Source organism: Ipomoea nil, unplaced genomic scaffold (assembly GCF_001879475.1).
Source record: "Ipomoea nil cultivar Tokyo-kokei standard unplaced genomic scaffold, Asagao_1.1 scaffold1576, whole genome shotgun sequence".
Taxonomy (NCBI): domain Eukaryota; kingdom Viridiplantae; phylum Streptophyta; class Magnoliopsida; order Solanales; family Convolvulaceae; genus Ipomoea; species Ipomoea nil.
Genome location: NW_017618004.1, coordinates 4,736,837 through 4,752,340, shown reverse-complemented (window position 1 = coordinate 4,752,340; position 15,504 = coordinate 4,736,837). Strand labels below are relative to the sequence as shown.

Sequence of the window (15,504 nt, the reverse complement as noted above, 5' to 3'; positions counted from 1 at the left end):
TTTTCAGTATCAATATTTCACAGCCATGGCGGGTTCTACTCTGACTGCATTTATCTCCCTGTTGTTTTTTAGCGCTTTCAGCTTAACTTCTTCAGTTGAGGTTAATCACGATGGAAGAGCCATAACCATCAATGGCGTTCCCAGAGTTCTCCTCTCCGGGGCTATTCATTATCCCCGAAGCACCGCCGAGGTATCTATACATTATTATTCGTGCACGCATGCCCTGTTTAGCAGAGAATGGTACATTTTCTGTTATAACAAACTTCGAGTAAGGCGAATACTTACTGCGTTTCACCTTGCAGATGTGGCCGGATTTGATGAAGAAAGCCAAGGCAGGCGGTCTGGATGCGATTGAGACGTACGTTTTCTGGAACGCTCACGAACCTGTTCGCGGTCAGTATGATTTTTCCGGCAACCACGATCTCATTAGGTTTATCAAAAACGTTGGCGATGCCGGAATGTACGCTGTTCTCCGCATTGGTCCGTATGTTTGTGCCGAGTGGAATTACGGGTAATCATTTGCTGTTAAATACTTACATTACATAACAAAATCCACTGTTTTCATCGATCTCAAATCATTTCCTGATTTTCTCTTTCTTCTATTGACGAACAGAGGATTTCCGGTATGGTTGCACAATTTGCCCGGCGTTAATGAGCTCCGTACCGCCAATGAAGTGTATATGGTAAATTACAGTAATCTTTCTCTCTCTCTCTCTCTACAATTAGAGTGTCGATACTACCTGACACAATCGTATATGAATGTCTAGTTATGCTGGAAATGTTGATATCGATACCGATAGAATTGATGACTGATTATTTGGTGTTAATTTTTCAGAACGCGATGAAAAACTTCACAACATTGATTGTTGACAAGGTGAAAAAGGAGAAGCTATTTGCTTCACAAGGAGGGCCTATCATTCTGGCACAGATTGAGAATGAGTATGGCAATGTGTATGAACCTTATGGAGCTGCTGGAAAAGCATATCTTGATTGGTGTGCAAACTTTGCTGACTCTCTTCACATTGGAGTTCCATGGATCATGTGCCAGCAAAAGGATGCCCCTGAACCAATGGTATATATTATATATACAGATTTTAGTTTTTAACATTCATTTATTGATTATCATATTGATTGATTGAATGATTGAATCTGCAAATTAAATGGTGACAGCTTGAAACCTGCAATGGTTGGTATTGTCACCAATATAAGCCCAGGAACCCTACTACCCCAAAGATGTGGACTGAGAATTGGACTGGATGGTAATTAAGTGAATTGAAAATATGAATAACTTTAATTTGAAAATAGTGGGAATATAATGATTCAACTAAATCTTGGATTGAAGGTTCAAGAACTGGGGAGGCAAAGACCCATACAGAACTGCAGAGGATGTTGCATTTGCAGTGGCAAGGTTTTTCCAGACAGGAGGAACTTTCCAGAACTACTACATGGTTTGAATAATTGTGTTCTCCTCATACTTAGTTTCTTTAGTATTAATCATGGGTTTTTGCTTATGACTTTGATTATACATTTCTAGTATCATGGTGGAACAAATTTTGGTTGCTGGTGGTCCGTATATCACCACGACCTATGACTATGATGCTCCAATCGATGAATATGGCAATGTGAAGCAACCAAAGTATGGTCATTTGAAGCAACTTCATGATGTGTTGCACTCCATTGAGAAGACTCTCACCACTGGAAACATTACCACCACTGAATTGGACAATTCTCTTCAGGTAATATGGCTCAATAATACACTTTTTCTATTGATCTTCAATGGTTCAACCTCCTCCTTTTATGTAAAATTTTCTTCCCATTTTCAGATCACGGTTTATGCTTTGAATGGCACATCAACTTGCTTCTTTAGCAATGCAAATGAGACATCTAATGGCACCATCAACTACAAAGGAGTTGACTATGATGTTCCTGCTTGGTCTGTAAGCATTCTACCTGATTGCAAGAAAGAAGCTTTTAACACTGCTAAAGTCAATACCCAGACTAATGTCATGGTGAAAGACTCGAACACGGCTGAGCAGAAGACTTCTTCACTGAAATGGTCCTGGAGGCCTGAGAAGATTGATGACACTGTCGTTCTTGGCAAGGGAGATTTCTCTGCAAATCAAATTTTTGACCAGAAGATCACTAATGATGTCAGTGATTACCTGTGGTACATGACAAGGTATAATATTAATCCCCATTTCTTGGTTCTGAAAACTATAAATTTTTGCTGAACTTTGTTGAAACATGGCAGTGTGAACCTAGACAAGGATGATCCCATCTGGAGCAAGAATATGAGCATCAGGATTAACAACACTGGCCATCCATTGCACCTTTATGTGAATGGGGACTTCATTGGCTCCAACTGGACCACTTATGGGATTCCCAAGTCTGTCTTCGAGACCAAAGTGAAATTCAGACATGGAAAGAATCAAATCTCGATTTTGAGTGCTGCTGTTGGTCTTCAGAACTATGGTTCATTCTTCGACATGGCTGGAACTGGATTGTCCGGTGGCCCAGTTGAGATCGTTGGAAGAAAAGGCGACGAGACCATCTCTAAAGACGTATCTTCACACAAATGGTCGTACAAGATTGGACTCCATGGCGAAGCCCACAAACTGTTCAGCAATCAATCTCGCTTTGCTTCTCAGTGGCAATCTGATAAGCTCCCTGTCAATTCTAGGATGACTTGGTACAAGGTAAATATATATATGTACATTATATATACACAGATTGTCATCTGATCTTATCTTAAATCTGCTTAGGTTTTAACTATCTGTGTTTTGGGTGTTTAGACCACTTTCAAGGCTCCACAGGGAAAAGATCCAGTTGTGGTGGACTTGGTTGGTTTAGGCAAGGGGTTTGCGTGGGTGAATGGCAACAACTTAGGCCGTTACTGGCCAAGCTTTTTAGCCGATGAAGGTTGCTCCTCGGACCCTTGTGATTACAGAGGATCATACACCAACAACAAATGCGTCTTCAATTGTGGCAAACCAACACAGAGATGGTACCATGTCCCGCGATCCTTCCTTAACAAGGGCGACAATGAACTCATCCTTTTTGAGGAGATCGGAGGCAACCTCACCAATGTGAGCTTCCAAACAGTGAGGGTTGGGAGTGTTTGTGCAAATGCTTATGAGAAGAAGGTGATGGAGATATCATGCCATGGCCGCCCCATTTCTGCCATTAAATATGCCCATTTTGGCGAGACTCAAGGTCTGTGTGGATCATTCAAGAAGGGCAGTTGTGGTGGTGCTAAGGACGCTCTAACCATTCTGAAAAATGCATGCGAGGGGAAGGAGTCCTGCTCGGTGACTGCTAGTGAGGATGTGTTTGGGAAGACAAATTGTGATGGGAAGGGCAAGAAGTTGGTGGTGGAAGCTGTTTGCTAAAAAATTATGTAGTTCTGATCTCATAGTTTTCGTTTAGTGGCAGTTTTAAATAGGGCTAGTTTAGTTGCTAGCTGCCTAGCTATCTAGGATAAATTGATATTTTGGTATTTGGTTAGCTTTAATAATTAATAGAAACAAGCATAAAGCTTACAACAAAAAGAGGGACCATTGATCCATTATAAAATTAAAAAAAAAAATGTAAGAAAATGTAAACAACCACCATAAATGTCCAAATTGAGCGAGCCATTGTTACTCCCAGATCTAAAGAGTCATAGGACCAGTGACCACCATTACTGGGGACCAGATCTAGACCGGGCAATGATGAGGGTTGAAGACAGCAACATTGGTAGTTGCTTCTTCTCCCTGATGAAAAATTCAGCTTGCTGCCATATAATTGACCACCATGAAGAATTTTCACAATGGCAGCCTGTTGCAGTGAAGAAACTGTTTCATTGTTGTGTCATCAGCGTAGCTGTAGTTACTGAAGATCTGACAAGGAAACAAGGAAGCGTCACCAATCCAGGGAGGAGAGGGCGATAGCAGTATAGCACTCTCATGGCTAGCAAGAAAAAAAGGAATGATAAGATTAAATTATATATATATAATGACTACATTTCTTTTGAAATTTCTGTCAAAAAAAAAAAAATTAATGGAATTAATTACTCCAACTGGAAAAGAAACACATAATAAGAATGCATGAAAATTTCAAATAGAGAATTGATGACAGAATATAACAACACAAATGGTAAAAATGAATACAAGTTTTAATTAGAAAATTGATTAAAACCAAATCATTTAGAATTGACATATTATATGTGAAGTCAGGTTACCATCACCTGATAAAAATCCCAATTGCATTTCTTTTTTTGGCAAGTTTGAGGGTCTAATTGAAGGGTTTTTTCCCCCTAATTTTTTTAGTTCATGGGTTCAATTGCTCTATTGTAACTAGTTTAAGGGCTTATTTATCCTTTTTCCGTTGATTTAATATTGTACTTGATTATTTGTTTTCTGTATTGCTAGTTAGGTTTCCAGTTTTGCCAAATAGGGTATTATTGATTTGAGGTTGAGATGCATAATATTTTTTTGCCATATATTTCTGTATTGCCTAATATTTTTCATGTTTTGCTAGTTAAGTTTGAGTTAATGCCAAATGAAGTCCTCCGAATATAGTGGTCTTGCCACGTTTAGTCCTAAACTTTCAAATTGACTATCTGTGGTCATTTGACTTTTAAATTTAACCATTCGTGGTCCAAGTTAACCACTCATGGTCCTTCAACTTTTGAAATTTAACCAGCCGCGATCCTCTTGAAAGGACCATGGTTGGTTAAAATTTAATAGTTGAAGGACCATGGGTGGTTAACTTGGACCAGAAATGGTTAGATTTGAAAGTCGAAGGACCACATATGGTCAATTTGAAAGTTTAGGACTAAACATGGCAAAACCACTATACTTGGAGGACCTCAGATGGTATTAACTCGTTAAGTTTCCTAAAATTTGATTCTCATGCATGCGTACATCGTATATTTTTTGGTGCCCAGTACTTTTTCGCATCTCACTATTGGAAAATTGTGTCTGCTTTTAACAGATTTCAAATATGTCAACAATGATGCCGTCACAGTCTCTTTTGCCAAGACTGCAGGTAGTTTTCTTAGAGTCCCATCAACTTTGCAGACTGGATTTATTGTATGTGTGTCTGCGTTTCTACTGAAAATACCCTCTTATTTAAGCTTTTCTACTGCGTTTATTGTATGTGTGTCTGCGTTGCAGACTGGATTGATTCAAAATGTTGTGTTCATATTGGTTTATAGTGCTATTCTCATACTTCTTTTCACTAATCACTGTTCATATTGGTTTATAGTGCTATTCTCATTGCAGTTTGTGGTAGATTAGAATAGTGATTCAGCATTCAATTCAACAGATAACAATTACAATAATAAAAGAGGTTTAGAAGACGTAAACCTCTCCTAACTATTAGGTTCTACTAAACCACCTATCTAGGACCACACAATTAATAAGATATTATAAAGCCAAATAATATAACATTATTGACACACCCCCTCAAGCTTAAGGTGGGTGAGCAACTACATTAAGCTTGGTGCGCAGAGCTGAAAACCGTGGTCCAGGTAGTGTTTTGGTGAAGATATCTGCGAGCTAGTCTTTAGTGGACACAAAATTGACGACAAATTCCCCATACGCTACTTTATCGCGTACAAAATGAAAGTCAATTTCGACATGCTTGGTCCTGGCGTGAAAAACCGGATTGGCACAGAGATAGGTAGCGCCGAGATTATCACACCACAGAGTCGGCGGCTGGCCAGAATGCAACCCAAGTTCCCGTAGAAGAGAGACAACCCAGGTGACCTCTGCCGAGACATCGGCTAAGGCCTTGTACTCAGCCTCAGTTGACGAGCGGGCTACCGTGCGCTGTTTCCGAGAGAGCCAAGAGATAAGATTGCCACCTAGAAACACTGCATATCCACTGGTGCTTTTCCTGTCAAGTGGACACCCTGCCCAATCGGAGTCCGAAAAAACATGAATGGCCGAGGAGGAAGACGGGGAGAGCCGTAACCCATAGTGAAGAGTCCCCTTTACGTACCGCAAAACACGCTTCACTAGGGCCCAGTGACTGTCTGTAGGTGCATGCATAAACTGACAGAGCCAGTTGACAGCATATGCTAAGTCCGGACGAGTGATAGTGAGATACTGTAGCGCACCAACAATACGCCGGTACTGAGTGGGGTTGTCATACGGCTGACTCGTGGGACTGACGGCATGAGAAACCGCAGCTGGTGTAGTAAGTGGCTTACAGTCTGACATACCAGCTCGATTCAAGATATCGACCATGTAACGCTTTTGAGATAGAAGATAACCACCATCAAGAGACAGAGTTTCAATGCCAAGAAAGAATCCCGGAGCCCCGAGATCCCTAATTTTAAAGGCAGCGGAAAGACGGCGAAGCATGACATCAAGTAGAGGCGTATCATTCCCCATCATGATGATATCGTCAACGTAGACAAGTAAAAAGACCCGAGACTCTCCGGCTGCATAGTGAAAAAGAGACACGTTTGTTTTTGATGGGTGAAAACCTGCAGAGATTAAGAAGTCATGCAGTCTCTTGAACCAAGCCCGAGGTGCTTGTTTGAGACCATAAAGTGAGCGCTGTAGATGACACACGTAGTCGGGGTGTGAGGAATCCTCGTACCCTGGCGGTTGCTTCATGTACACAGTCTCGGCTAAATGGCCATTGAGAAAAGCATTGTGCACATCTAATTGCCGAAGAGTCCAACCATTGGACACTGCTAGAGATAACAACAGTCGCACCGTGGTTGGCTTGACTACAGGACTGAAGGTATCGAAAAAGTCTTCGCCGGCCACCTGGTTGAAGCCCTTGGCCACCAGGCGGGCTTTATAGCGCTCCACTGAGCTGTCTGCCGTGCGTTTGGTGCGGAACACCCACTTACACCCTATGATATTCATGTCAGCTTTAGGAGGTACTAGCTGCCAAGTGCCATTATGTAATAAGGCATTAAATTCTTGGTCCATAGCATCCCGCCATTGGGGATGACCAACAGCTTGTGAATAACATGTTGGATCTGTCGTTGTAGTCAATGCATGAAATTCTTCATTTGTGCCTCGAGTCATGTGACGCAGTCTCATCACATGCTCATGACCTTGGGCCTGTTGGCGCCGAGGTTTACGCGTTTTAGCCGGTGCTGTCCTGGAGGGACCTTCAATGGCTAATGGAGCTATGTCCAAGGGTTCCGGTGAGGGTGGTGCCACAGCTGTGGGTAGCGCTAGTGACGGTTGTGTTACTATGGGCCCGGCCGCCCACGGTACGGATGGTGCATTAGGATCCACTTTATCTGTCAGTGTTGAGTCTGTAAAAGGAAAGTTAGACTCGTCAAATCGAACATGACGACAGATATATACTTTTCCATTTGTTAAGTCCAGACATCTATAACCCCTATAGGAAGGATGGTAACCCAGGAAGACACATGGTGTCGAGCAATACTCGATCTTGTGCCTGTTATAAGGACGAAGATACGGGTAACACCGACACCCGAAGACTCTTAGAAACGTGTATGGTGGAGACACTTTGTGTAACCGGTAATATGGACTCTCAAAATTTAAGGCAGATGAGGGGAGATAATTTATAAGACACGCGGCTGTCTCGAAGGCATAGTCCCAATATTCCATGGGTACAGACCCCTCGGCAAGTAGAGCCAGACCGATTTCGACAACGTGTCTATTCCGATGCTCTACTTTACCATTTTGCTCATGCGTGTATGCGCATGATTGCCTGTGGTTAATGCCAAGAGATTCGAACGTTTTGTGTAGTTTTTGATACTCCTCGCCCAAGTCGGACTGAATGGATTTGATAGAACGCGTGAATTGGCGTTCTACCATGACTCGATACGACTCAAATACTTTATAAATATCTGATTTTACCCGTCAGGGATAAAACCAGCAAAATCGAGTACAGTCATCTACAAATAGAACGAAATATTTAAAGCCACTATTCGAAACTACTGGAGCTGGACCCCATATGTCCGTATACACTAAATTGAGTACATTTTGGTTAGAATGTTCTATTCTATCTAAAGGAAACCGTGATGCCTTCCCCATGTGACAAGCAGTGCACGACCCCAACGACCCGGTTTTATTGCGAACAACTGGACAAGCTTGCAACACTTTATTAAGAACTTGACTGTGAGGATGGCCCAACCAACGATGCCACATCACTGGAGTGGTACGGGAACTAAGAAACGCGAAGTGGGACTGTGACAGTGAGAGCCTGTATAGTCCGCCCGAGGTGGGTCCTTTAAGTAGGATTGCCTGTGTGGTCGAATCCTTCACAATGAAACAGTGTTTATGAAATTCAAAGAAAACATCATTTTCGTTAGTAAATCTTTGAACGGACAATAACGGAACGGACAAATTTGGCACATGTAACACATTTGACATTTTTAATGGTTTAGACATAGAGGAAATGGACGCGGACCCAACACGTGAAATAAGTAAACCTGTGCCATTACCGACTCGTAGCACATCCCCGCCATTGTACTCCGCCGATTGTGAGAGCATTGATGCATCTGGTGTGGCATGTGCAGAAGCCCGGTGTCCGGGAACCACGATCCAGTGGAGGACTGCACGTCATCACCGGCCACTGTCAAATTCGCCTGGGGCACTGGTTGCGGATTGTAACGCTTGTTACAATTAAGAGCAGAGTGCCCATGAGCCCTGCATATATGACATCTCACCTGTCCGCCACCGCCACGGCCTCCACGTCCACCGCGCCACTGGCCACGATTGCCGCGCCCACCACCGGAGTTTCCGCGACGCCCTCCAGCGCCACCCCCTGACTGGTTGCTGCCCTGCGCAACGTACAGTGCTGCAGGAGATCCGCCACCACTGAGACCAGGTGCAAGGTCATCCGCCGCGATAAATTCTTGCGCTTGCAGAAAATCAGCGAGCTGAGGTAGCGTAACCGGATTGCCGGAAACCGTCAGGGAGGCCGCCATGCTTCTGAACTCTGGCCGTAAACCTCGGAATACCCAGAGATTTTGCTCGTCCAACGAAAGAGGACGACCGGCAAGCGAGAGAGCTTCTACAATTAGCTGGGCTTGGCCGATGTAGTCTGCCGGGGAAAGATTGCCTTGCCTTAATGATTGAAACTGCCCAAGTAGATTTAGGCAACGTGCTCTCGAGCTGGATCCTAGTGCAGCAGTGATTGAATCCCAAACTTCTTTTGACGTGTTGCGTCCGACGGCAAGGTGAAGCACCTCGTCGGCCATGGAGGAAACCAAGAGCGATAGAATGGACGCATCTTGCCTTACCCACGTATGGAACTCAAGATTCGGCACACTAGCGGAGGTGGCTGCACCGGAAGCGGACGATTCTGCCGGTGGGCTTGCGATGGTTGGCGACGGGCAGGGGGTTTCGCCGGTGACAAACCCGAGTAGTTCTTGGCCCCGTAAGAATTGAATCAATTGCGTACGCCAGAATAAAAAATTCCGGGACGTGAGCTTAATCGACACAAAATGATGTGCCGTGGTGGCCGGACTTGGGACGGAGGTGGTGATTGTTCTTTCCGACGAGTTCGTCGACATTTTTGGGGTGAGGGAGAGAAAGAAGGAGGATCGAACGTAAGACTAACTGATACCAGATTAGAATAGTGATTCAGCATTCAATTCAACAGATAACAATTACAATAATAAAAGAGGTTTAGAAGACGTAAACCTCTCCTAACTATTAGGTTCTACTAAACCACCTATCTAGGACCACACAATTAATAACATATTATAAAGCCAAATAATATAACATTATTGACATGGTATACACTGTGCGTATATTCTACCTTGTGACTACAAGCTAATTAGCTAAGGTGAATTTGAAGCATTTATGGGCTCAAAAGAGCATTGTAGACTATATGGAATCATTGACGACTGATTGAAATCCAATGAGTCTGGCAACCGGCCACCAAATAATTAGAGTAAGGTGTTCAGTTGGGGTTTTTTACTTTTTACATACAAGACGGGTATGACATTTAGTGTAACGATTAAAAGTTGATAATTCATTGGCAGTAATTCTTCAAGCATGATGAGCTTGAAAGTGATTTTCATGTGGCAATAATTAGATATGTTGTTCCTGTGCGCCTAGGAGCTGGCCCAAAGAGAATTGTCAACACTTGTAGAAATCGAACCCAAGTCATTCCAGAATTTCTCTCCCAGAGCTCATTTGTCACTTGAGCAACCTTATTGGGTTATATCACTTTTATATTTTAATACATGTATATTCTTTTAATTTTAAGATTATAAAATTATACTACTTTATTAATTTTATTGGGATGCCGAATGCAAAATCTAAATCTCTTGTGTTTTAAGTTTTCATGTTTTTGTCTTGTAATGTGAACAAACAATTTGTGTGTTCATGAACATTTTCATTAATGTTAATGAACTCATCTGCGAACATTAACGAAAACTAATGAACGCTTAACAAACAAATACGAACATTATTCTTTAAAATCTTAACAAACGAACACGAACACTTTAAAAATCTTAATAAACGAACACGAACAATCCATGTTTGTTCATGTTCAGTTCATTAATAAGTCTAATTAGATTTCTCAAAACAACCCTAATTAGATGGGGATCACTAGTCTTTGTCTGACATTTTATTTGTTTATTTACTTTTCATTTTTAATTTTGTTATTTATATCAAGTCATTTACCACATTGACAAAAGCACACGTGCAAACTTATTAATAATCAAATTAGTGATAATCCGTTAAATAGGTCAAATTAGGACTTATTTGCAATTTTTATTGATTTAATTTTATTTTTTTTTTTGGTTAGGGACTTAATTATACTATTTAATCAACTTAAGGCATATTTGACACTTAAAAAAAATTGACAATTTAATAACATCCTAATGAAATTTGTAAACTTTCTTATATTTTGTAATCTTTTAGAGGCTTTTATCATATTTATGGTGGCAATTGAGCCACTTGGGTAATTTTTGGATGGATAAAAAACATTAGTACAGAGAATAACAAATATATAAGGGCAACTGAAATATTTTGTGGGATAAAAAAGATTGGAAAAATATCATGTCATTTATATGATTATGTATTAGATATAACTCAGTGGCATGAAGTGACTCTCTCAAATAGGAGATCAAGTTTGAGCTCGGGTGGGGCGGTCAGTAATTGCAATTCTTGAACCTACCTAGTACCCATGTCACATGATAGATAGGGTAAGTGCTCAGTATCTAATGCAATTGATTGCTCCATACCGGCCGAGAAAATAAAAGACCATGAGTTCCAGCCGCTGGAAGGGGTATATATGGCCTTTGAGACAATTCTCTAAAAAGTTGGTCTGGGATGTCAGATAACCTAATTTTTGGAGGTATTCCTTTATTCACAAAGTAAAGTTTAGAGGAGGTATTCTTCTTATCACAAAGTAAAGTTTCGAGTGGCGGAAACTGCTTCATTCCTTTCTTGCATGGCTGGCGACCTTTCTTCCAACGATCTCAACTGGTCAATATATATGTATAAAAAAATACACCACAATAAGGCAGTTGCCTCTCGTCATCCCGTCTAATTATATATATGTAATATGTGTATATACATATATATAATATATGTTTTAATCAAAATTATGTAAAAGCATAACTAATCTAAAATTGCAGGCTAAACTCTATTAAGAAAAATATTGACAATGTACCACAATTGAAGATGAAAAATAAAAATATCAGAAAGAATGTTGTTAATTTTCTATTTTATATAATAAATAAATATCAAAATTTAACAAAAATTATAAAGAACAAAGATAATAATATTTTTAAAATATCATATATTAAACAAAATTTTAATTGAGTTTAATATTTTTATTTCTTCAGTGTTAAAGTCGCCCAAGAATTAAAGTTATATTGATATAATAAAATTTCTAGAAAGAAAAATTGAAGCACTAAATATATTTGGAGAATAAGTAAAATAGGATCTATCCGTTAATCACTGAATTTGAAATTTCCCGATACAGTTTTCTACTGTCTACTGTTACCTCCTATATATACCTGAGACTGACACTAAGTATTTCATTCACTCATCTTTTTCAGTATCAATATTTCACAGTCATGGCTTATTCTACCCTGGCTGCATTTATCTCCCTGTTGTTTTTTAGCGCATTCAGCTTAACTTTTTCAGTTGAGGTTAATCACGATGGAAGAGCCATAACCATCAATGGCGTTCCCAGAGTTCTCCTCTCCGGCGCTATTCATTATCCCCGAAGCACCGCCGAGGTATCTATAGATTGTTATTCGAGCATGCATGCCCTGTTTAGCAGCATAATAGTACATTTTCTGTTATAACAAACTTTGAGTAAGGCGAATACTTACTGCGTTTCACCTTGCAGATGTGGCCGGATTTGATGAAGAAAGCCAAGGCAGGCGGTCTGGATGCGATTGAGACGTACGTTTTCTGGAACGCTCACGAGCCGATTCGCGGTCAGTATGATTTTTCCGGCAACCACGATCTCATTAGGTTTATCAAAAACGTCGGCGATGCCGGAATGTACGCTGTTCTCCGCATTGGTCCATATGTTTGTGCCGAGTGGAATTACGGGTAATCATTTGCTGTTAAATACTTACATTACATAACAAAATCCACTGTTTTCATCAATCTCAAATCATTTCCTTATTTTATCTTTTCCTGTATTGACGAACAGAGGATTTCCGGTGTGGTTGCACAATTTGCCCGGCGTTAATGAGCTCCGTACCGCCAATGAAGTGTATATGGTAAATTACAGTACTCTCTCTCTCTCTCTCTCTCTCCCTACAATTAGAGGGAGTGTCGATATTACCTGACACAATTGTATATGAATGTCTAGTTATGCTGGATATATGATAGAATTGATTGACCGATTATTTGGTGTTAATTTTTCAGAACGCGATGCAAAACTTCACAACCTTGATTGTTGACAAGGTGAAAAAGGAGAAGCTATTTGCTTCACAAGGAGGGCCTATCATTCTGGCACAGATTGAGAATGAGTATGGCAATGTGTATGAACCTTATGGAGCTGCTGGAAAAGCGTATCTTGATTGGTGTGCAAACTTTGCTGACTCTCTTCACATTGGAGTTCCATGGATCATGTGCCAGCAAAAGGATGCCCCTGAACCAATGGTATATATTATATACACAGATTTTTGTTTTAACATTTATTTATTCATTATCATATTGATTGATTAAATCTGCAAATTAAATGGTGACAGCTTGAAACCTGCAATGGTTGGTATTGTCACCAATATAAGCCCAGGAACCCTACTACTCCAAAGATGTGGACTGAGAATTGGACTGGATGGTAATTAAGTGAATTGAAAATATCACAATTTTTATAATTTTAATTTGAAAATAGTGGGAATATAATGACTCAACTAAATCTTGGATTGAAGGTTCAAGAACTGGGGAGGCAAAGACCCATACAGAACTGCAGAGGACGTTGCATTTGCAGTGGCAAGGTTTTTCCAGACAGGAGGAACTTTCCAGAACTACTACATGGTTTGAATAATTGTGTTCTCCTCATACTTAGTTTCTTTAGTATTGATCATCTGTTTTCGCTTATGACTTTGAGTATTCATTTCTAGTATCATGGTGGAACGAATTTTGGTCGCACTGCTGGTGGTCCGTATATCACCACAACCTACGACTATGATGCTCCAATCGATGAATATGGCAATGTGAAGCAACCAAAGTATGGTCATTTGAAGCAACTCCATGATGTGTTACACTCCATAGAGAAGACTCTCACCACTGGAAACATTACCACCACTGAATTGGACAATTCTGTTCAAGTAATATGACTCAATAATACACTTTTTCTTTTTATCTTGAATGGTTCAACCTCCTTTATGTAAAATTTTATCTTCCCATTTTCAGATCACGGTTTATGCATTGAATGACACATCAACTTGCTTCTTTAGCAATGCAAATGAGACATCTAATGCCACCATCAACTACAAAGGAGTTGACTATGATGTTCCTGCTTGGTCTGTAAGCATTCTGCCTGATTGCAAGAAAGAAGCTTTTAACACTGCTAAAGTCAATACCCAGACTAATGTCATGGTGAAAGACTCGAACACGGCTGAGAAGAAGGCTTCTTCACTGAAATGGTCCTGGAGGCCTGAGAAGATTGATGACACTGTCGTCCTTGGCAAGGGAGATTTCTCTGCACATCAAATTTTTGACCAGAAGATCACTAATGATGTCAGTGATTACCTGTGGTACATGACAAGGTATAATACTAATTCCTTTTTTCTTGGGGGTTCTGAAAACTATAAGTTTTTGCTGAACTTTGTTGAAACATGGTAGTGTGAACCTAGACAAGGATGATCCCATCTGGAGCAAGAATATGAGCATCAGGATTAACAACACTGGCCATCCATTGCACCTTTATGTGAATGGGGACTTCATTGGCTCCAACTGGACCACTTATGGGATTCCCAAGTCTGTCTTCGAGACCAAAGTGAAATTCAGACATGGAAAGAATCAAATCTCGATTTTGAGTGCTGCTGTTGGTCTTCAGAACTATGGTTCATTCTTCGACATGGCTGGAACTGGATTGTCCGGTGGTCCAGTTGAGATCCTTGGAAGAAAAGGCGACGAGACCATCTCTAAAGATGTATCTTCCCACAAATGGTCGTACAAGATTGGACTCCATGGCGAAGCCCACAAACTGTTCAGCAATCAATCTCGCTTTGCTTCTCAGTGGCAATCTGATAAGCTCCCTGTCAATTCTAGTATGACTTGGTACAAGGTATACATTATATATACACAGATTGTTATCTGATCTTAAATCTGCTTAGATTTTAACTATCTGTTTTGGGTGTTTTAGACTACTTTCAAGGCTCCACAGGGAAAAGATCCAGTTGTGGTGGACTTGGTTGGTTTAGGCAAGGGGTTTGCATGGGTGAATGGCAACAACTTAGGCCGTTACTGGCCGAGTTTTTTAGCCGAGGAAGGTTGCTCCTCGGACCCTTGTGATTACAGAGGATCATACGACAACAAAAAATGCGTCTTCAATTGTGGCAAACCATCACAGAGATGGTACCATGTCCCGCGATCCTTCCTCAACAAGGGCGACAATGAACTCATCCTTTTTGAGGAGATCGGAGGCACCCCCGCCAATGTGAGCTTCCAAACAGTGAGGGTTGGGAGTGTTTGTGCAAATGCCTATGAGAAGAAGGTGATGGAGATATCATGCCATGGCCGCCCCATTTCTGCCATTAAATATGCCCATTTTGGCCAGACACAAGGGCTGTGTGGATCATTCAAGAAGGGCAGTTGTGGTGGCGCTAAGGATGCTCTAACCATTCTCAAAACTGCATGCGAGGGGAAGGAGTCCTGCTCGCTGACTGCCACTGAGGATGTGTTCGGCAAGTCAAATTGTGATGGGAAGAAGAGCAAGAAGTTGGTGGTGGAAGCTGTTTGCTAGAAAATTATGTAGCTCTTATAGTTTTCTTTTAGTGGCAGTTCTAAATAGGGCTAGTTTAGTTGCTAGCTTGCTATCTAGGGTAAATTGATATTTTGGCATTTGGTTAGCTTTAATTAATAAAGACTGATT

The 15,504-nt window shown here is 40.9% G+C and overlaps 1 protein-coding gene and 1 pseudogene across 1 annotated transcript; both read left to right on the top strand.

The window, feature by feature from the left end:
• The first annotated feature begins 25 nt into the window (after positions 1-25).
• On the top strand, positions 26-3,423 carry LOC109190350 (annotated as a pseudogene).
• A 5,759-nt stretch (positions 3,424-9,182) lies between these two features.
• LOC109190349 (beta-galactosidase 15-like) lies at positions 9,183-15,504 on the top strand. The gene is made up of 11 exons (XM_019340814.1): positions 9,183-9,363; positions 12,021-12,187; positions 12,301-12,509; positions 12,613-12,682; positions 12,831-13,067; positions 13,157-13,245; positions 13,337-13,442; positions 13,529-13,735; positions 13,821-14,176; positions 14,253-14,697; positions 14,776-15,504. Exons 1-11 carry the CDS (start codon positions 9,183-9,185, stop codon positions 15,373-15,375), a joined length of 2,667 nt encoding a protein of 888 aa, XP_019196359.1. The 3' UTR covers positions 15,376-15,504.